Raw genomic sequence first — 22,266 nt, forward strand, 5'->3', positions numbered from 1 at the left:
AGTACTGCAAATCCGGGCAGATCCCCTTCGCAATGAGCTCATCGAAATGCAACCTCAGAGGGATCATCTACAGCTTACCACAGTTTGTCAATTATTCTATCTTCAGTCCTCGCCACCAGCACAAGCTCTACTACTTCTCCCACTTGGTACCACAGTGCTGTATGTTGTGTCCGGCCGACAACGCATCTCTCGACATCTCTCGAGAATCGTTGGAGTATATAATTCTTAGACAGCGGCAGCGGGGGACTAGCACAACACAAGTTCATTGGCGTAGAAGATCAAGCCGTCAATCGTTAGCTTCATATTTGTTCGCATCGACTCTGAACAACAGCCTTCTTATCCCAAACCTACACCAGTCCCAGCCATGTAGATGCGGATACGACTGGCTGGCTCGAATGAGAGACACTGGCAAATATTTCGTCTTCGCCGTCCCAGCACTCCTTTTCAATAGGATCAGTATCCCCGCTGTCAGATCCTTAGTCGAGCATTCAAACGATGTTTCGTGGGGAACCATTGAGGGATCTGTGTTCTCGCTCTTGCGCTTAAGAACATTCTCTGAGCCATGGGAGCCGTAAGTAAAGGAACGGGAATTTGCCACATCGTAACAATACCAGGCGTCAAATCAACAGAGCCTGCCACTCTCTGAATACCGGCAGTCGAGCAAACGAGTCAGTTTTGGGTGTGGCATTCTACTATTCCACCATCATCATACGACATGCTCGTAATTAGCCGCGGCCACCCTATTCGGTATACATTGTAAACCCAAGCGACTACCGCAGGTACCAAGAATATGCATCCTGTATACAGTACGTACTCTCCGAGTTGCTTTCCGAGTTTTGATACGAGTCGAGATGGTTGGTATGTCAGCGTGCAGATAACCATGCTGCTCACCAATTAATATGTCTTGCTACCAGAAGTCTCCTCGACCAAAGCAACAAAAGATGGATTCCACCCAAAAATCAGGACAAACATCGGGCAAAAGCTGTCGAAATTTGTCGTCGCCATTGATTCCAAAGCTCGCCGTGGTAGTCGTCGACGACGTTCCGGATGGAGTGGCAGAGAGTGGATCTCCCATCGCATCTAATTCATGAATTCGATGATTGCGAAAGCCCCTAAAATAGAATTAGCCTACCTGGCACAGTGGCAACAAAACCACAGCCCCTTATCGGCCCTGTCAGGGCATTCTAGATGACCGCTTATCCAGTTCGCTCAACATTTATGGATGGGCTCAGCGAATCACCGGAAGCAATGAGCTTATGTCCGCGATCCGGGGCGATCTCAAGCTGCAACTAATTCAAGGAGAATAGGGGCACGCACAACCCCTTGTTGAAAGATATGCACAAATCAAGGTAATTTTTTGCCGGATAGGGGTGATTCTAGGAGTTGTGAAATGAGATATACTTTGCCTTGTCCATCCATCAATTGCTTTCAAATCATCTGAACTGACCAGGTGGTTCGGCAGTTTGTCCTGGATACGTCCGGAACCTCGGACCCATTGGACTTTCATCGCTCCGGTCGTCTTGTTTGAAGTCTCGATTCCTTCATGCCGTGAGCCAGCTGGGCCGCAGTCATCCACTTCCTGACACAGCTCTGATACATCAGCGCTGAAGCCGGTATAGAGGCTTTCTCAGCTGCCTTGAATCCTCGAAGAATCTTTGTGATAATTGATTTGGTGCAGTGTGCGAGCTGCCAATTGGTATCGAAAGCCCAAACGGTAAGTTGTTGTGATGAGCTGCTGTGGAAGGAGTGTGATGGAAACAACAGAACAGACGAGGATTTGACAATCTGCTAAACAGTGGAGGCTAGAGTATCGCAGTGAGATCTTTTCTATTTCTCTCCTCTCAGCCGGGCTGGTCCTCACTTAGAATGCAAACGAGCATCCTCATCTCGGTCTCGTTCCCAACACAGTGAGATATTGTTGGCAAAGTCATGGCAACAACCATCTGTAACCATTTTGGGCGACAGCTCTCCAGTCAATCTCCCAGCAACTCTCTCTTGTTTTGAAAAGCGCGTCACGTGCGGCGTGTAATTATTCCTGCTGGCGGCTACATTTCGTACACCGTAGGGCAGTGGAGGGCGTGAGGATCACGACGGGAGGAACGGAGGATCTGCTCACTTCTCATCCACCACGCAGAAAGAGAAACGTCCCACGTCGAGAGATTCCAACATCACCAGTTGTACGACACCAGGATCGACCCAATGCAGAACGTATGATGGGATGATCTGCTGTGTGGCGCACCCAAAGGTGTAAATTTCCTGGAGACAAGATATCACCAGCAAAGCCGTAGTGGCCGTGAAGCTTCTGGCAACGATATCAAGCTCATCCGAGAGAAGCGTCCGTCAAAGTCTTGATCTTCAGCTCCACGCATGTGCATGCTACGATTCACCAGTTGGATCTGAAATGGCTTATTACCTACGGTTGTTTCTGTTGTGATTGCGCGGACAATCCACACAAAGTCTTGGGTGTGGTCCCAAGAGTTGCCCAGCCCATTTCTGGCATCGCTGTCCCTTGGTATTCTTGGGTGCGTCGAAACGAGTCTCCAGATCACGGCCGCCACTCCTTTTGTTTGAACCATATCTCACGGCGCTCTCGCTCTTTCCTCCTGGTTTCTGCATTCCTCAATCTTCTATTTTTGTCATTTCCAACCTCTTCTCCGCCGTCGTGCGATTTCATCTCCACAAACCTCTTCTATACGCTCACTCACTACACTCGTTGACTGGCAATTGCAGCCTCCATTCACGCTGGTTTTCTTAAATTAAACTGATCTCAATTACGACACCAACACTTAAGCGACCATTGCGCGGATTCTGGGGATATCAAGTGATTGTCCATTCCAGTGCTCGCTTTCTATTATCCTTCTCATAATACTCATATCACAACCATGAAGACCTCCGGGCTTGCTTCATTTGCGGCGACGGTGCTCAGCGGGGCTCTCTTCGCTACAGCGGTAGCAGCAGCGGACCTGCCTCCAATCGTCATCAAGGTACGCGACTAAAACCCCACCCTCTTTCAATCATTCTTTTCTCACATGGCTTCTAATATAGGGCTCCCATTTCTTTTACGAGAATGGCACAGAGTTCTTCATCAAGGGAATCGCATATCAACAGGATGTCAGCACCAATGGGTCAACATCAGCAACTGGCAAATTCACAGATCCTCTAGCCGACCAAGCTGGATGTACGCGTGATGTTCCTCTGATTGCTGCCTTGGGAGTAAACACCATCCGAGTCTATGCGATTAACGCCTCCGCGAACCACGACTTCTGCATGAAGTTGCTTGCAGACAACGGCATCTACCTTATTCAGGACCTATCAAACCCGGTCGATTCGATTATTCGAGATGATCCTAAATGGAACACCGAGCTCTTTGCAACCTACGCGGGCGTTGTTGATGCTTTGGCTGGATACACCAACACCCTTGGATTCTTCGCTGGAAATGAGGTTTCCAATGATCGCACCAACACTGATGCCAGTGCTTTCGTCAAGGCTGCCGTCCGTGATATGAAGGCATATATCAAGACCAAGAATTACAGAACCATTGGTGTCGGATATGCTACCAACGATGATGCTGCTATTCGTGATGATTTGGCGTCTTACTTCAACTGTGGAGATGCTTCTGAAGCTATTGATTTCTGGGGATACAACATCTACTCCTGGTGCGGAGATTCCTCTTTCACCGAGTCTGGATTCGATCAACGTACCAAGGAATTCGAGAAGTTCTCTGTCCCAGCTTTCTTTGCTGAGTACGGATGCAACACTGTTCAACCTCGCGTCTTTACTGAAGTTGCGGCCATCTACGGTCCCAACATGACCAATGTCTGGTCAGGTGGTATCATGTATATGTATTTCCAGGAAGCCAACGATTACGGTAATAGCTCTTTTCTAGCAATCACTACGAAATACTGACAAAACCCAGGTATCGTCTCTCTCACAGGAACAACTGCCTCCAAGCTTCCAGATTACACAGCCCTCTCCTCGCAACTAAACGCCGTCCGACCCTCTAACACCGCCTCAGCCGCTTATGTCGTCTCCAACACCGTCGCTTCAGCCTGTCCAGCAACTGGAACCGCCTGGGCAGCGTCCTCCAACCTCCCACCCATCGCCAACGCCCAACTCTGCGAGTGCATGGTCTCTTCGCTCTCCTGCGTCGCCAACTCAGGTCTCACCGGCAATCAAACCGCCGACCTCTTCGACACCGTCTGCGGCCTCGACAAGAACGCCTGCGCCGGCATCTCTGCTAACGGCACCACAGGCGTCTACGGCGCCTATTCCGTCTGCACTGCCTCCCAACAGCTTTCCTTCGCCTTTAACCAATACTACGTCTCCCAGAAATCCGCCAAGACGGCGTGTGATTTCGGCGGAAACGCAAAGGTCCAATCTGGCTCCACCAGCTCTTCGTGCTCGAGTCTCGTTTCCGCTGCTGGTGCCGCGGGAACTGGAACCGTCACCGCGGCGCCTACGGCTGCTGGGGCTTCTGGAGGATCGGGAACTGGATCGTCCGGCGCGTCGACCTCCTCTACATCTAAAGCTGCGGCGGGTATGATTACCGTTCCGGCTTTGAACACAGGACTGCTAAGTTTGGGTGTATATGTGGTTGTTGCGGGCATGGCAGGGATGGGAATGATCTTGTTGTAATCTTAAAAAAGAACTTTGCTATGGATGGAGAGATTTGGGATTTTTAATACTACATTATATGTATTGTATGGGGTTTTTGGATAGCTTTTTTGGCTGATGCATTTTTAGAAGGCGTATTTTAGAATATCCTATTTTGATTCTATTAAATTTGAGAGATTTTTGACTTTGGTGTACTCTATATTGAGTGGTTTTTTATTCTTTGTGCTTTGGGATTGGGGGTTTAGATACCTGAAGGTCTTAGTTTGTTGAAGTTTGGGATGAGAAAATAGATGGGTTTTGTTTCGAAGTATATTTGTGTGGGAGCTATTGATGTGTAATGCTGTAAAGTCTAATCAATATTCATAATGTATTACTTTGAGATATTGTGATACTGTGATTTACGAAATGTAACATATTCTATGAGCATTTAAGTCCTGTGAAGACATGAAACCTACGTGGTGAGCTAAGTTGTTGTGCATTATCTCCTCTAAAACAATACTGTACGGTCGTGGTCGGCAGGAGATAGATCTAAAGTGTACGATCTTCTTGGACTAACAAGAGATTCTAGTGTAGCTACTGATCTGTAGTCAAGGCAGAAAATCCACCGAGAGAGTCTCATCCTGATATAGAGGTGGTATAGTGCGCAAATTATTCATTATTTACCAACCCTACTCAGACGCCTATTCTCCCACTCGAGGTCGAGTTGCCTTCTTTTTCTCAAGAAGAAACTGTAATGTCAATATCTACCATGACTCAAACAACGACCCATCTATCAATCTTATGTTCCCGCTACAAGATCTCAAGGACTCGTCAAATCCAAGAAATCCAACTTCCTAACTACATCCTCCACCTCATCCTTTCCAGGCTCCTTCCCCTTCACACCCCTATCTCTACCCTCATTCCCGCCCACCTCCCCCCTCTTCATCTCCCTCCACCTCTCCCCCACCAACCCCATAATAACCTTCAACGGACTCCCCGGATTCTCCTCCCTAACCCTCCCCAAATGTTCCCTCACAAACTCATTATACTGAGTCCCCCCCTTTCCCTTCCCCTCCCCCACCCCCTCCCTCGGCACCGGTCGAACCTGCACCAAAACCCCCTTACACCCCCCACACCGATGCCGTTTAGTATCAATACTCCGACTATGTCTCTCAAACCCCAGCCCACAATCCCCACACTCCCAGCGAAATTTATACGCAATCTCATACCCATGTTTCGTCGTGACTTCCACGCCCCTCGCCCCAAAGACCCTCGACACTTTCGCCGCCCACTCTTTAAACTCCTTTCCATGCGGTCGATCTTTGATACCACTCACCATGAAATTCGCGAGATGGCAGAACTCATGCGCAACCACATTTAGCAGCCGCTCCTCATCATCGATAACCTTCGACGCGAGTTCGATGGCTGCGTGATGGCGATGTGTGACCCCAGTCGCCGATTTAAGCGTCTCCCGTTTCCAAGTCGCGCGACCAGCTGTGGTGTTGAGTTTGTTGGACCAGATGATTTTGACGCCGCCAGTGGAAGCGGAGAGGGTGGCGATTTGGCCGGCTGTGATTTGAGTGTCTAGTTCTTGGAGAAAGGATTCTGCGAGGGCGTTTTTGGTGTCGGCAAAAGCTTTTTTGGCGGCTTTGGCTGCGCGGTCGGGTTTGGAAGGGCTTTTTTTGCCGGGTGAGAAGAGGAGTTTACCGGGTGTGTCTGAGAGTGGGCGGGTAGGGAGGATAGGTTTTTGAGGTGAGTATTCGTTGTTCCAGTCGTTGATTACGTCGATGTCCCAGAATTCGTTGGAGTCTGGTTTGTGTGGTGAGTCTGGAATTCGGGGTGGGTTTTTGGTTGGTGAGAGGAATTTACTCGGCTTTAAATCAGGACTACTGGGAGGAGTTGTGAATTGCGCTTTCTTGGAGGGTTTCTTAGGCTTGGTTTGTGAGGGAGAGCTGATCGGCTGTTAGATGCGTAACCCTAGACAGATTGGGAAGCTTACAATCGTAGTGTGAAGGGGTCTTCTAAATCTGAGCTGGGTGGTTGAGACTTTTTCTTTGGCAAAGGTTCTTTTCTTGGTATAATTGGCTGTGGTAAACTAGTAGAGAATTAGTCGTGTCATCTTGTACAGAGAATAGGCAAGACTTACAATCGATGTGAAAATTGGTCATCGAGATCTAAACCCAAATCTTCCACCTTCTTCTTCATCACTGGCTCCTTTTTCGTTCTAGTCTCCAAGTCTTCTGGACGTTCCCTGGACGACATCTCATTCCTCCGCTGTTTCTCTGGTTCCCCCATACTCAATTTCTTAATCCTCCCCACCAAATCATCATCCTCACTCTCCTCCCCACCACCCAAATCCTCGGGTGTCTGCTCTCTCACAGGTCTTCTCCCTCTGACCAGTCTTCTGACACTTCTAGGTAGTGTCTTAGCCACCTCTTCCACTTCCTCCTCGCTACTCTCAATAAGAAACACACTCTCATCGTCGCTTACTACAAAATCCGACATCCCATCACTCTCGCTCTCGCTTTCCTCAATCTTCCTTCTTGACTTAATTTTCGCCTTCTCCGGTTGTGTGATTTGAATCTTCTTTGGTCCAGCCACAATCTCTTTTTCCGCAACTAAGAATGTTTTGACGCTTGTCTTGCGAATCGATTGTTCAGAGGAAGAAGCGGTCGTCGCCGTCAGAGGCCGTAATAATGGATTATCCGTTTTCTGTTTAAGAATTCTTTTCCGCGGTTTCGCCTTCTGACTTTCATTTTCGTCGACCTTGTTCTGCGGTTTTTCTTTCCCCCTTCCGGTCGCTTCATTCTCAATTCCATTTTCCTCGCCCACCCCTCCAGCAACCTTTCGCGAATTCGATACGGTCCCAGCGCGCTTCTTTGCATCTCTTCGACCTGTGTTTCTCGAACTCGGTACTATAGCTGTAACCTCCGGAAGCTCATCGCCACTATCTCCTCTCGCTAGCCTAGCCATTATCGATGCTGATAAGTCGTCGTCGTCGCTGTCGCAAATGCTGAGATTGACATCGAAGTTTCGAGGTTCAATATTTACTGGGGTCGGTTGACGGGGTGATGGCGGGGTGCCCCACCCCCTATCAAAATGTTTCTGTATGCGCGACGGAATGTCACCACTTCAAAGAGAAAGTAGGGTATGTCGAAAATTTCCAGTTATTTCATGGCCTTTCTAAACGTCCTTGAGATAGGTCTCAGATGGGCTTGGTGTACCTGAGTTCAATCTTCCGCTTTCAATATTGCAACTCGAGCTCGAATGTGCAAAAAAGCTACATATATAAGTCCAATCTATAAAATGTATTGAATAAACTAAAAATGGCTCCTTTATTCTGAGTGTTACATGCAGTTCTGTCTCGCAACACCACCACACTGGTTGCTAGTCGGTAAATTTCTAGCTTACTAGTTAGAACGCGAGCGTAAAATACTACACTTACTGGGACATATTGATATCACCATGCTCCACAGAAAAAAGCGTCATCGAAGACTGAGCAATAAGATAAGAATCTTTCCATCATGATATTACAGTTAAATCTCGCTCGCTTTCGAGCCAGTCATAGCCACCAATTCCCATCTCATACTCCATGCCGCCGTTATATTCATTCAAAGTGCAAGAATTATTCTCCTAGTCGCCAGCTCAATCGTCATCCATCAATTTTACACAACAAAGTTGGGGAAGTAGGCCAACATGCCATAGCTCCCGGACCAGCCAGCCAAGATAACAGCCGCCCATTCCCAAATAACGAAAGAGCAACAGAAAATCAACTTCTCCAAGCCATATACGAGCGAATTCTCATGAAAACTGCCAAAAAATTCGAGCAAAATAGGAAAGAGAAGAACAAAGGTATAGAACGCAGAACAAAAGCATAATCAATGGCGCGCCTTTCGCTCATCAAGTATCAAATCCTTATAACGCCCTGTCCCCAGGAACTATTTGCGATGTCCCAGCAAGTGGTATTCGAGTTGCAAATCCACGGATTCTGAGAAACTACCAGCCCTTCTTTCTCGCAAATCGTTTGTTTAGTAGAGCGAGAACCTTTGGAACATTGAATTGGACGTATTCGAGATCTAAATCTTCTTGGTTGTCTTTTTGCATCTCGAGAAGATCATCCAGCTTAAGATCGAGCTCTAGCAGCCCACGGTTGCGTCCTGGAAATGTTAGTTTGGAATTGTAACAGATTATAAGGATATACATACCCTTGTAGTGAAGCGAAATAACGAAAGTGCCAGGAAGAGGGCTAGTGAAGTTGAAGTAGATGTTAGCTCTCCTGTTGTCTGGCACATTACTCTTCTGAATGACACCTTCTTTTTCGAGTTGTTGGTGAGTAAATTTATATGGACCGAGGACCTGGTGTTTCTGCTGTTTCCGTCTGGTACCTTCGCTCTGACTGCGGACATTGTGAAGATAGCTTTTGTATGTTTCGAGCTGGCCCACCAAGTACGAATTGTGGTCACGAATTGTCTTAAAGACCTCGTCTAGTTTTTGGGTTTCAACAATCACACCATCCTTGAGAGAGCCAAGGTGCTGCAGCTCTTGCTCAACCTCATCACGGAGAGTACTGAATTGATCGGACTTGTCAATAACTCCAAGCTCTTGTAACTGGCTCAAAAGTTCCATTGCACGTATACCTTTTCGTACCATAACGGCATCATTTCGAGATGTAGCTGCGGCATCAGCAACACGCTCAAGACGAAGTGGTCTCCGTGCAACGGCACTGTTACTGGGTATCGATCTCATGATTTGCACGAACGTTGACTTCGCTTCCATAAAGAAGACTTCTTCTTGGGTGATGTCCAGCGCCGCTGTCAAATCGTCGATAGCGGTCTCCCATTTACTGAATAGCGGTAAATTGATGGCCCTGTTCTCCTTTCGTGGTAACTGGGGAGGGGCTGTTCCTAAATCCGCCAATATCACAGCGAGATGAGAATTATCATCTTTGTTGAGCTCGTTGCTGTGTTTCTCCAACAGGGCATGTGTCGCATAGACTTCGTTCAGAGTAATCGATAACTCCAAGTCCTTTTTCGAAAGAGCAACATAGTTATCCATTTCCAGGCTCTCGTAGAAATCTTGGACCTCGCAGAGATCGAGCATGAACTTGTTCACTCGCTCCTTGTTTTGCTGGATGAAAGGCTGCAATTTGGCCATATATGGTTCCTTGGCGTATGAAGGTTTGTTCGCCAAATTTTGCAGCATTTTCGCGATCAAGGTCAACGTTCGTCTCGGTCTCTCCGCAGGCGTTCCATCGATAAGCATGTATGATTTTGGGGTGACAATTGCAGGATTAATGAAACGTAAGAAAAAGAATCCTCCAATCAATGTGCAGATAACTTGATCGTTAGCATCTGGATATTTGCGCTTCGTGAGACTTCGAATTTGTTTGCATATCCATCTGATACCATATGGTGTCTCTTCCAACCCTTCTATGATTGTACTCAAGAATCCGTTGGCTATCTCCATAAGCATTGTCAATCGAGGCTCGATGATAGCTTGAACCTGGGTATTATCTGCTGCCTGTTCTGCAGTCACTCCTCTCGGTAAAGAAGCTGGAAGACTTCCAGTGTCCGCTTCGATCTGCTCGATCATTCGTTCGTAGACTTTTAATGGGTTGATTTCCAAGTCAAGGTCCTTCAGCTCAATGAGTCCATTGATCCGATCGGCTAAGACAGTCTTCAGATAGCTCTGCCCCGGACCTCTGCGTGTATATGTTGTCATCATGCGTGAGACTGGAGTGTTTGCGCGAAGTAAGGAGGAGTATTCGGGAGTATTGTCAAATTGATAGGTGAGAACAGACTTCAGGGGAGGTTAGCTGATAGCCCAAATTAAAAAGTTGTACATAAAAATACCTGAAACATAGTCAAAAGTAGATGCTCTTCACGACTTTCATATTGATTTCCATAGATTGTGAACATGACGGTTTGGAGCAAAGAGTCGATCTCTGCCATTGTGACAAGACGACAGAGGTGTGCGATATGCCGAGGTTCAGACTGCAAGAGAAATAACAAATTGCCGTATTTCTGGGTCTTTTCGTCGTTCGGAAAGAAACCTTCTTGCAAATCTGATGCGTCCTCCAAATGGCTTGCAACCTCATTTTGCTGCTGTATATTAGCTTTGCGCGTGCACAATTCAGAGCGTGCCTACCTCTTCTAATGCCATTCGATTCTGAATCAACAGTGCTATCCGCGAGTCTAGATATCTAACATCCTTTTCTAACACGAAGTTCTTCTTTGATTGGGAGGAGATTTTCGACTTGAGGTCTCGTAAGATTTTCTGAGCTAGGTACGAGTTAGAATCTATTCAATTCGTATGATTGATGGAGACTCTACCTTTGGCAAGATCATCCTCGATTTCCAAGTCCTTTTCGTTCGCAGACATGGACAGATAGAGTGTTGTCATCGAGTAGCGTTTCGACTGGCGAACAGAACGTCCTCCATCGTGAGAAGACATGGTGTTTTGGCGTGATACCGGTTGGAAGGACGAAGAAGAAGCTGTAGATGCCCTGGACGGGGTTTGAAGCATCACGCTAGTCATTTGAACTCAGCAAGAAATTGAAGGAGGGGTTGTTGTGTTCACTGGAGCTGCAATTCCTATCGACCTAAATCGCTCCACAAGTCCTTGTCGTCCTTGTTGGAACAAAGGACTCAAATTCCACTCGGGACCCAACAACGTCTGACCTGGGCGCGAGCGAATCAATGTCGGTATTTACCCGCTTCTGATGCTATGTTATCTTTGTATTCGATTCATGAGATAGGATGTGAAGAGCGGCTTCGTATTTCGACCAGCGAGCGGCTTGTTTGGATAGCAGATACGACAACGAAGGGATTCCTCTAATTACAACAGGTCTCAGCGACTCGATCTCTGCTGCAGGGCTCCTCGTGGCGTGTGTTAAGATGACGCAGAATGTCTGGCTTCTGGTCGGAAAAAGTTCCGGATGCAGTCGTGGAATTTGGGTTTGGTTTGTAGAGGGGACCAGGCAGGAAGGCTGGAGCGAGATGCGATATGGAGCAGATTGGATGGCGCAAAGGAAGAACAAGCGGCGGATGCAAATGGGTTGCGAAGAGGCTATTTGGAGCTGGAGCTGGAATTTAGTCGAGTGGAAAGAATCAAAGGTTCATCGGACGGAGGTGTAGATGGGGATGCAGGTAAATGAAGACTGAAACACAGCACACAGGGAAGCGGCGATGAGAAGAGGGACCCTCTCCACTTCCCACAGTCCACCAGGTTTACGAAGGAGTGCCAGGGGCAGCCGAGAACCGTTCTTCCCAAAGTTTCCTCCTCGAGACCAAAGGGGCCCCTACCGCACGCACCGCACCGCAACGACAACCTGACAAACAAATAACCGCCGAAAATATTTCCACGTATTTTTGTTTAATTCTATTTCGATTTCTTTCGCAACGCATTATGTTCCGTTTCTGATACAGATACAGAGTAATATTTCTCCGCTCTCAATCGAAGATGCAAGTGCAATTTCAGTGCGCGGGTACGTACTGCTCACATGCAGGTGGTCTCAGACGTTCATGATTACACCTACAGAACTGGCTCGAGCCTACGGTGCGACTTTGACGTCGTATTTCTGCTTCTTTACGACCATTAGGCTCTCCGAACTGAGATGGGAAATGGGACCAGCCGTGCCAGCGACAAGAAATCAACAGTGCTTTGCAGTGGAAAGAGATGGCCAAGACGCCCGCACAGGCATTCGCACGATCCCTCATTCACAATCTGACTCCGATTCTCCTGGACGTTGGTTTGCATCTCTAAATGCCGTACATGCCGCCGTCATGGTTTTGTTCGCGTCAAAGGAATCATATGGCACCGGATTTTCCTCACTAACCTCTTCTCAGAGGCTGTTGGTATCATTTTTCTGTCTACTACCTCGCAGCGAGCTTGGTACCACGGAATATCAGACACGGGCGCTTATGAGAAAAAAACCATCGAACATGAGACGGCAGCAAATCGTCTTTAGAAATTTGCAGACAGAAAGCATTGAAGGACCCGCCACTCAGGTTTGATCTGAAGTTCTTCGCCCGATTCAGGTACCTACCTGTATCACGCTATTAAATTTCGATCAACGACTAAGCAGACCACGGGCGGACTTCCAGAAAGGTCTGATATACAGTACGAATCCGGTTTCTCCAAGACGCGGCCGCATTAAAGCCCAACTATCCATTTTGGGACTGTACCTATTTCTAGTACTAGTAGCCTCAGGGGTTTGTCCGTGAAAGCCGATTACTTGTGCCTGACGGTACTCGTACCAAAAGAGTTAGAGCTAGCTAGCTGTTCGCGAGGGCTGGCAATCGTTTGAGAAGGTAACGAGAAAGAGCGGCGGAAGGAAATGCTTCTGGAATCTGGACACATGACGATTTGCAAGTGCTTTCTGAATTTCAGAGCCACAACCCTCATCTTGAAAACGCTTTCTTTATGGTCAAAACGAAAACAATGCGGGGGAAATCCTTCAAGTGAGGGGGATCTCCAACAATCCACCCACGGACCACTACCGCTGCTGAGAGTTCTTGCTGCGGTGTCTGGAAAGGGTCAACTCGAGGGCAAACGATGAATACCTATTCCCTATCCTAGGTATGTACGGAGCACAAGCTAATACGCGTCGGTGTCGTCCACAGAGATGGGTCCCAGACAACTTGCTTCTCCCGAGATGGCTCATCCTCTCATGTACTTCAACGATGTCGAAAACAGCTTGGGATGCAAACCATCACCGCAATGTAGTACTTTGCGGCACAACATCGCGCACGGCCTTTCTCTTTATCATCATGTGGATGTTTCCAGGTTGTCTTGTCAGGGGTTTAGACCGTTTATCGTGAAGTTTACACCGTCCTCCGTGAAACCCCACTATCTAATTTTCCAAAGAATTTTTGGAGACTTTTACAATCTCGTTCTATGCGAAACATACCAAGACGATCTATCGATACACAGCCTCTCATCACCGCAGGCCTCGGAGAGAGCAGATATGTTGAGCCACCTCAGGTAAGTAGTTGGATCAAGAATTCGCTCTATCTGCTAGTCGATCATAGCCTTTGCAAAATACAACCTATCCGTGTTCCTGTCATGGAACCGAATCTGCGCCTTCCCGCGCTGCAGACTTTGGTGCGTCCCTATGCATGATAAACGCTGGTTTTCTCCATTCTTAGTGACACGCGAGAAGGTCGCCTGCACCTCAGCGTGTAGGCTAAGATAAGTCTGATAACAGGAAAGGTTTTCACGAATCAGATATACCATCCACTATCGCATATCAAGAGATTCCAAGGGCGGTCGCCCATCGTCAACTGATATTCTCTGAATCGATGTGCCATTCGATCCGTTGACCGCTCTTTGGACTCATTTTGCGACATTTTCGCGATTGCCTTTGGATCGTTGCTTTCGTATGAAGTATTTCAATGTCTTGCAACGGTTCGGTTACTCGCAGGAGTATTATTGAGCGTCGATCTACCCCTTCATATGTACGCTCGTACATTTACACCTACGTATCTGATCTTCAGTCAATTTCCAATCGACGTCGTATTGCCTTATGACTTTGACGCCTCTGTTTCGCAGTCAGTTCAAAGGGTTTAGCAGCCAATGAGGCCTCCTTGGACAAAAAATGTGTAATCAGATTTTGACCTCCCCAGTGGGATGAGTTGATTCCCGGAACATGCCGTGCTGTGGCATTGAATGTTTCTGCAACGATGTCATTTTAAGAATGATCTGCGTTGAGCCCCCGTTTGTGGTAAGCACTTTGTGCCATCACTGGTTGATAATTCATTGGCGGGTGTCTTACCCATGAAATTATGAGAACCAATTTCCAAAAGTGCAAAACACAAATGTAAAACAAAACACATTGCAATGGTACGGATATCTGCCAGTTAATTGTTTTCTCACTTGCACAGGTGCTTACTGGAATAGCTTTCACGAATTACTTAAGTTCCTAAAGCTCAAAACGTTCAGCAGTAATGCAGCGGCTCTGTTCATCCCAGTTTCCGTATTTATCCTATCCTAGATTCCTTTCCGCTCATTCGTGAAACATATCCAGAATGCGCTGCGAAAGGCACACTTTGTTTATAACCCCAATGAGACTTGCTAAGAAATAAATTTAACTATATCGCGGATGAAACAGGGAGCGTACAGCAAATATCGCCTGTTTCTAAATGATAGCTGTAGGAGTCCTAAGTATTCTAGAGAGTTCTATCTAAACTACTGCATTCCTCTGCGGAATGTACTATTCATTAAACGCACTTGCAATTTCACTCTCAATTATACTATCATGTCTGATAGATTACCACCCATACCTAGCTGACTGACTGCTTTTTGATTGAGTGAGCTTCCTGATTAGGTACTTTGGAACTTATTGTAAGACAAACTAACGGTATTTGGAAGTTTTCAGAAGACCATCTTTCCACTAAATGGTTGAGCATATGTGGTCAAAGACCAGGTAAAAGGAATCATACGTCGTGAATATAGGAGGAAGAGTCAATCTATGTCTTCCTTCCACAAATTGATCATTTGGCCCATTTCGCCTTCAATTGCTTGGGCTGGAACATTTCCGTGAAGAATAGTAGATATATAACATGTAAGTTGCTACTACAAGAAGATAATAGTACAGTCAAGATGGAGCTCATATGATTGATTACTTGTTCGAGACAATGGGGCGCTTTCTGAGATAACATCTGCATCTGACTTGGTAAATACTCTATCGAGAATTTCCGTTGCAGAAAAATCCTCGATGTCGATGTTTAAACGTGATATATCGTGCCAGTACCAGACAGCGTTCGAAAAATACTATTTCCAAGCTGCTATTACAACATAGAGTAACAACGGGACTTCTTCGTTTTACAGGTTGTAAACACAATCACTTCTCATTGTGAGAGTCACAAAAACACATTTTCAAGTCAAGGTCCCCATTGGCCATGCGGCTTACAAGAGAATCAGGAGAACCTGAAAACAAAGACCCTAGGTCTTGGCCGAGAGGCAGAAGTGTCGTGTTCGTTAGCATCAAACTTCATCAACCCCTTCCATGTAAGAAGGTACGTGATGACTCGTCCACTTATAGAGAGAGGCAGTTTTCACAAGTAATGCTATCACTCTAAAGCAGCATTACTCAAAACTTTCGCCCCTTTATACCAACTACTTTGTATAATATATAAATTCTTGTAAGTTCAAGATAAAATTAAGAAAGGGGTTTTTTCCCACCCGTGGGGAATTTGTTTACTGAGGGGTGTCTGGTTTCAACTACGGATTGTTTGAAACAAGATATTTGTATTAGGACTAGGAGCTTGATATATAGTAAATAAGTGTCTCGAAATATTGAATTTAGTTAATTGTTACGGAAATGGATCCTGACAACACCTGATGATGTGCTAAGCGAAAAGGGAAATTCGAAAACGAAGCGGAGTTTTCCAGATGTAACGTCCTGTATTTCCTAAACCTTACCTTTAATAGCCGTTAAACTTCTTCTTCTCCTTCATTTTTCACTCATTTTCCAAAAAGCTATCCCTCTAACTCCACACCTGCATGTCAGGGGAACAAAAGCTAAGCGAGACCCAAAAATGTTGAAAAAACCAAAAACATACAACAGCAGGTATTCGCTGGTGGTCACCCACCCAACTACTAATCTGCCGATCTAGAGCTTGTGTATGGCAGAGCGGACGGGATGCCCAATGTTCTCTAGTCTATGGTCGTATGTGAAAGCATAACGTATTGTTTTGAAATATATTGGCTGTATATGTACTTTGTCTGGGGATGGCGGTGACTTGCACATTTAGCATAAGTGCGATCAGTGGGACTTCCATCCCTAGAACAGATTGAAGCGGTGATAGCTTGTTTCTAAGACAGAATATTATAGCGAGATTGATAGAGAACTTGAGAGGTGATAGTTGAGTGGTTTGTAGATGTGAGTAACTGTTTTTGTGCATGTAAAAAAGAATCAGCTAACTCGCCACTTGCGCCCTGGTATCTTTGCTGAGAACATAGTTTGCTAGTTGGAAAGAGCCTTCCGAAGATACATAGAAGTTTCAATTGCTTGTTTGCATTAGCATTAGTTTGTTCGGACTTTTGGGCAGAATGGTATCCACAACAATTACAGCTCGAACCCATGACTGCTGGATCTAGGCACGTATGTTGTTCACCACTGGAATAACCCTTGATATAGTTTTAAAAGGCAACTCGCTTTGTAACTGTGAAGCGAGTTTCGGCAGTATAACGGATTAAAATTGTTTGAAACTGGGCCGGGCCTAACAATCAAATTCAACCCGAATTGCGCGAAGTCAGGCCCCGTTTCAAGGTTTCCATCAGAAGTTCTTTGCAAGCCTACGCCAAAGAGCCTGCTTCCTTGGATGTAGACCATCATCAGATCCGGAATATTCCTCCTCAACTGCGGCATCAAGATCAACCCTCCTTCCAGAGTCGAGATCGATTTCGTGCAATCGCCAAAACCGAGTTTTGAAGTAGAATTTATAAGCGAAGTAAATAACAGGGAAAAGCGGGAGAAGAATATACGCATCGACAAATAATCCAGCATCGAAAGGTGCGAAGGTTGTCCAGCCTTGGATGAATGCCAGGAATATGTTCGCGCCCAGTCCGAAATATGCGTTCCATGGATACCAGAGCGATTTGAATGGTAATTGATCAACAGTTCGCCCTTGAGATACCCAAGCTTGTCGGAAGCGAATGTGGGTGAAAGAGATTGATCCCCAAACTAAGAAAGTTGATACACCGCTCAGATTTACGATGTATCCATATGCTGCACTAGCACCTGTGCTTACATTCATCATGGATAGAGCACCGAACAGATTTGTGAAGATGATGGCGAAGATTGGAACGCCTCGCTTGTCTGTGTATCCCAGGAATTTTGGAGCCTTTCCTTCCTGAGCCATGAATAGAATCGTTCGAGAGCCAATATATATCGAACTATTGGTTGCTGAAAGACATGTGGCGAAGATGAAAGCATTCACGAGGTGTACTCCTCCTTCCCAGCCAGCGTTCTGGATCGCAACTGTCATTGGCGATTTCAAAGCTCTGCTACCACCATTGACAAGACCGTCAGCGTTGGAAGGGCATGTTAGACCAAAAAAAAAGGCAGAACCCATGTATATGAACAGGATACGCCAAAATACTTGACGAATTGCCAAAGGAACTGCATGTCGTGGATTTCGAGTTTCTGTAGCAGCAACAGCCACTGATTCTACACCAGCATAGAAGGTTGAGCAGAATACAAAGACCTTTGCAACACCTGGAAACCCGTCGGCAAAGGCTCCGGGGTCATTCCAATAACGAAACCCTAACGCTCCATCTTGGCCTTTCAGACCTCCTGCTGCATACACGATAGCAAAGAGGAAATAAGCTACCAAGCCACCGAGTTTGAGAAGACTGAAAGGGTTAGCATTGAACTTCTCGACCGTTGAGGAACAACCCACGCAAGCCAAAATTCGGCCTCCCCGAATGCCTCAACTCCAAGAAGCTGGAATGCTAGAAACGCAAACCAGAAGAGCAAGAAATATCCCCACAAAGGGACCTTGTCGCTCCAAAAGACGAAAATCGAAGAGACAGCATTATATTCATTAGCCAGGACAGCAGCCCAGATAATGAAGTAATTCCATCCAACCGCCACCCCAAACGCCTTATCAACGAACCGGTCGGCCAGACTTGTGAAAGCTCCTCCCGTCGGATATAAAGTCGTGATCTCTCCCAACGACTGCATGATACTGAAAGCAATTATACCAATCACTCCGAATCCGATCAGCAGAGCCGCTGGTCCACCACTTGAGAGTGCACCTCCGGATCCGACGAGGAGACCAGGTCCTATGATTCCTGCCAGGGCCATCATACTCAGATGTCGAGTTTTGAGACCTCGCTTCACGCCGCTTTCTGGATCGATTTCTTGCGCTCCATTGCCGCGAGCTAGATCCACGTCTGTTCTTCCGTATTGAGGTTTCTGGATGTCCGACATTGTTGCGAACAGAAGCTCAAGTGTTGAAGAAATACGGGGCCGTCAATTGGAGATATATGTTTGAAAAGCTTACCACGTGGGCTCTGCCGCTTCCAAGCCCTTGGTAACTACCGTAGCCTTATCGGCATAAAATCCTTCTAGTAATTGGGTTGTAGAGGGCCACATAACGTAACTGTGGAAGAGTTTGATCGATGATGCTAAAAGTGGGAATGATTTCGCCATAGCCAGTTCGCTTGGCTAGTCAATTAGTGGTGTCACAAGCGAGGAGCGATTTTCGACCATCTTCCCCCTTTAACTATCCTAGTCATAGTTTTAGCGAGTTAATTGATGAGGTTGAAGAATAAAGGAAGTTGGAGTTTGTGTAACTCTTCAAAGATGTCAAGTAATCTATATCGATAGAGATTGAAGTCTGACAGCCATATGCCAGGTCAAGTGGTAGTGGTATGAATACCTGTGTGTTGTGGACACAACTTGGCAGCTACAATTGAATGATCTTGGCTCTGTGGGCGCACATGGGCGTTGTTCTCATGACTAGCCCGAAATTCATGATATGGTAGAAGGCATATAACTTGGCTACCATCTGGCGCAAATACATCGTTGCGATAACGAGTTCTCGTATCTCATTATTTGCTGACCAACACAAATTTTGCAACACTTGCCTAACCACAACTGATTGCTGGCTTGCAACATAAAGTCATAACTTCGTAGCTGTCCCACTGTATGTGTCCAAGGACGGATCAATCAGAACCGTAGGCCTCTTCATAAGCCTCTTCATAATCCTCTCTAGCTTCCTCAAGCTCTTCCTTGTCGCTGCTACTGACAGAGCTGCCAGATCCAGCAGGAGGTGGGTAAGCTTGCTGAGATGGGTAGCCATCTGGTGCATAGCCTCCACCGCCGCCATATCCACCACCATAACCACCTCCATGCCCTCCGCCGCCGCCATGATGGTCATCATCATCTAAAGTAATGTCAGTATCAAACAGTTTAGGATGGAGCACTCTCGAAGAATCTTGGCGGGGATATTCTAGACTTACCCATCGCGTTTGCAATCAAAGCACCACCAATAGCACCGACTGCCAGACCACCAGCAGCTCCCATCATCATCTTCTTATTTGAGTCATCCTTTTTGTCCTTCTTCACGTCCTTGGTGTCTAAAGCTGTTGCCGCACCATATCCTGCAGGCCCAGCCGCGGCTCCGTATCCAGCATCAACGGGAACTGGTCCACCGAAAGCACCACGACTTGAGTCATGGGCGCCTTGATCAACAAAAGGACTTGTTGGTGCTGTCCAGACTACTTTCTGATCACCTCCCATGTATGCCCAACGGCCTCCGTTTGGATCCCAGAGTGGAGTCCACCCGGGTGGTAGAATGGGAGCATGTGGAGCAGGAATGTTTTGTTGAGGAGGCGGTGATTGATATTGATTGTATTGAGGAGCTGGGCTGCCGTATTGCTGAGGAGGTTGGCCATATGGCTGTGCAGCTGGTTGACCGTACTGCTGTTGTGCTGGAGGTCCACTGTATGGTTGGCTACCATACTGCTGTGGAGTTGACGGCGCTTGCCATTGTCCTTGTTGGTTGTATTGACCTGGTGCAGGAGGTGATTGTGCAGGAGAGGGTGCGTATTGATTCTGTTGTTGTTGATGTTGAGGTGGGTACTGTTGATACTGTCCTTGAGGTGGATATTGTTGCTGCTGATTGTAGTCGCCGTATCCTATAGTCCATCATGTTAGCAACGAAGGGTTATTGAAATATGGATTACAGGAATCACAGGTGTAGTACCTCTTGAATGATCTGCTGCTGGCGGTGGTGGTGCTTGAGCTTCAGGCTTCTTTCCACCATCCATAAACCCCGAGAACTCCTTGTTGAGTTTATTGAAGAACGACATGCTGGACAGAGATTGAGGATAGAGATTGAAAAGATCAAGGAACCAACGCAATCGAAAATGAGGAATATTCGGAAGCAAAGAAACGGTGCGGAGGACCACCCTCTAATACCTCAACCTACTACAAGGTGGGATGTGCTTACTAGACCATTGGAAGCACAACAGTAGAGATTGTGGGACACATCGTGTACCCCTCCAAGGTGCATCGGATTCTGCCACAATTGATCTTCTGCTGCATCCGCTGATGGCGTGGGATGCGTAGAAACCATCGCTTGGGCGACTTTTGATACGGTGGGAGTCTCTTGGACTTCTTGAGGTTTTGCTGTGGTACCCACTAGGCGGGTTAGGGGTCCCGGAACACCCTGCAAATCTTCACATTCGACTGGTCAAGCAGCGCTCGAGCGGGCTAGCCAAGCTGCCCTTGGCGGTAAATTAACACACATGTGGTGGCTGACGTACATTATTTATTTCATTTTAACCCCTCATGAGGCTGGTGCCGTCGAAAGGGGGAAAACAGGGTTAGGTGAGTGCTGCTGAATTAGCTTGATGATTGCCGGTACATACAGTATCACAAGAATACGTCGTCCCAAGCGGGAATTCATCCGGATAAAAGGTGCAAGGCACAATTATAGCATAGAAAGAAGATTTTGAAACTTGAGACGTTCGAGACCTCGAGCATGATGCTAACTATTGAACAGACTTGCTTTTAGGTTTCGGCCCGGGCCGATCGTTTCCCATAGCTTCGAATGGTTTGAAGATGTCCGGGTCGTTTGAGACAAGCCTCGACGACAATAATGATAATATCGAATCATGGATGTGGTCAGCAACGGCTATTATTCCACGTGGCTGACCTAGACGTTCCTCGGCGACCATCTCACTATCGCTCTCACACCGATTTCTACATTAGGCTTACCGAGGTGGATCATACAAATCACTTCGGACTCAGGTATCAATGATCCTGTCAGCCCAGGAATAATAAAAACACCCCGAGGGATTCGAATCGTGCTATGTGATACAATCATTAGACGGCTTCGCGTGTTGCAGAAGCTCTGCCAGACGGAAGACTGTTTGCAATACTAAGCTATTGAGTATATTTCTTCTCTACACTGAACCCCAAAACGTCTCCAAACACTATAAGAAAGTTCCAAATGGAAATTACATGGCCAGAGGACCACCCTTCCTTCCACCGAACTCCAAACATATTAAACTATCTAGCAACACACATCGCAACAATCGAAGCAGCATTCACAGGTTTCTCCGCACAACCAACAACAACACAAGGTCATGAGACTATATCGACACCGATTAGCTTCAAACATGGCATTCATAGACGACTAAAGTCATACCAAGTGGTCAGACATCCACGGTCCTTCTTTTCCTTCTCAACGATGACTGTTTGAGGTGGTTGCTGCTGAGCGTACATCTGTTATAGTCAGCGTCTATTGATTTTTTCTTGAGCATTATAGTTGACATGAGAATCTACTTACTTGTTGTTGTTGTCCAGCATAACCTTGGTTGTAGCCTTGCTGAGGATACTGTTGAGGTGGTGGATAGCCATATTGGGCATTAGGATCTGTATTTCTGTAAGAATACAGACGGATGTGATATATTTGTTGTTGTCAAACAAATGTTCGGTACTCACCCTGATATTGTGGTTGTTGCTGGTAATTCATTCTTGCTGTGCTATGACATCGACTACAATCAATCTCCTTGTACTCTGAATAACGTTACAGTAAAACTATGAAAGAACGAAAAGGAAACAGAAGATGAGACGATTTACTTCTCAGCACTTACTAGGTTCACATGTCATGGATATCCAAAATGTCTTCTGGAAGCACATTGCCGGTCCCG

At 46.6% G+C, this 22,266-nt stretch overlaps 5 protein-coding genes across 5 annotated transcripts; 1 reads left to right on the top strand and 4 right to left on the bottom strand.

Moving 5' to 3' along the window:
- Positions 1-2,882: 2,882 nt before the first annotated feature.
- On the top strand, positions 2,883-4,635 carry GLAREA_01903 ((Trans)glycosidase; the record flags this gene model as incomplete). The annotated part of the gene is made up of 3 exons (XM_008089119.1): positions 2,883-2,984; positions 3,046-3,868; positions 3,917-4,635. 3 exons carry the CDS (start codon positions 2,883-2,885, stop codon positions 4,633-4,635), a joined length of 1,644 nt encoding a protein of 547 aa, XP_008087310.1.
- Positions 4,636-5,413: 778 nt separating this feature from the next.
- Positions 5,414-11,046, bottom strand: GLAREA_01904 (GTPase activation, GAP; the record flags this gene model as incomplete). The annotated part of the gene is made up of 8 exons (XM_008089120.1): positions 5,414-6,545; positions 6,593-6,688; positions 6,740-7,684; positions 8,594-8,750; positions 8,799-10,392; positions 10,446-10,694; positions 10,741-10,874; positions 10,926-11,046. The coding sequence occupies 8 exons, from the start codon at positions 11,044-11,046 to the stop codon at positions 5,414-5,416; spliced, it is 4,428 nt and encodes a 1,475-aa protein (XP_008087311.1).
- A 5,828-nt stretch (positions 11,047-16,874) lies between these two features.
- GLAREA_01905 (amino acid permease) lies at positions 16,875-18,532 on the bottom strand (the record flags this gene model as incomplete). Its single annotated transcript, XM_008089121.1, has 2 exons — positions 16,875-17,952; positions 18,000-18,532. 2 exons carry the CDS (start codon positions 18,530-18,532, stop codon positions 16,875-16,877), a joined length of 1,611 nt encoding a protein of 536 aa, XP_008087312.1.
- A 737-nt stretch (positions 18,533-19,269) lies between these two features.
- Positions 19,270-20,418, bottom strand: GLAREA_01906 (uncharacterized protein; the record flags this gene model as incomplete). The annotated part of the gene is made up of 3 exons (XM_008089122.1): positions 19,270-19,490; positions 19,567-20,244; positions 20,313-20,418. The coding sequence occupies 3 exons, from the start codon at positions 20,416-20,418 to the stop codon at positions 19,270-19,272; spliced, it is 1,005 nt and encodes a 334-aa protein (XP_008087313.1).
- Positions 20,419-21,739: 1,321 nt separating this feature from the next.
- On the bottom strand, positions 21,740-22,088 carry GLAREA_01907 (uncharacterized protein; the record flags this gene model as incomplete). The annotated part of the gene is made up of 3 exons (XM_008089123.1): positions 21,740-21,838; positions 21,903-21,988; positions 22,058-22,088. The coding sequence occupies 3 exons, from the start codon at positions 22,086-22,088 to the stop codon at positions 21,740-21,742; spliced, it is 216 nt and encodes a 71-aa protein (XP_008087314.1).
- Positions 22,089-22,266: the final 178 nt, after the last annotated feature.

The sequence above is a fragment of the Glarea lozoyensis genome (genome assembly GCF_000409485.1).
Source record: "Glarea lozoyensis ATCC 20868 chromosome Unknown GLAREA7, whole genome shotgun sequence".
NCBI classification, from domain to species: Eukaryota; Fungi; Ascomycota; class Leotiomycetes; order Helotiales; family Helotiaceae; genus Glarea; species Glarea lozoyensis.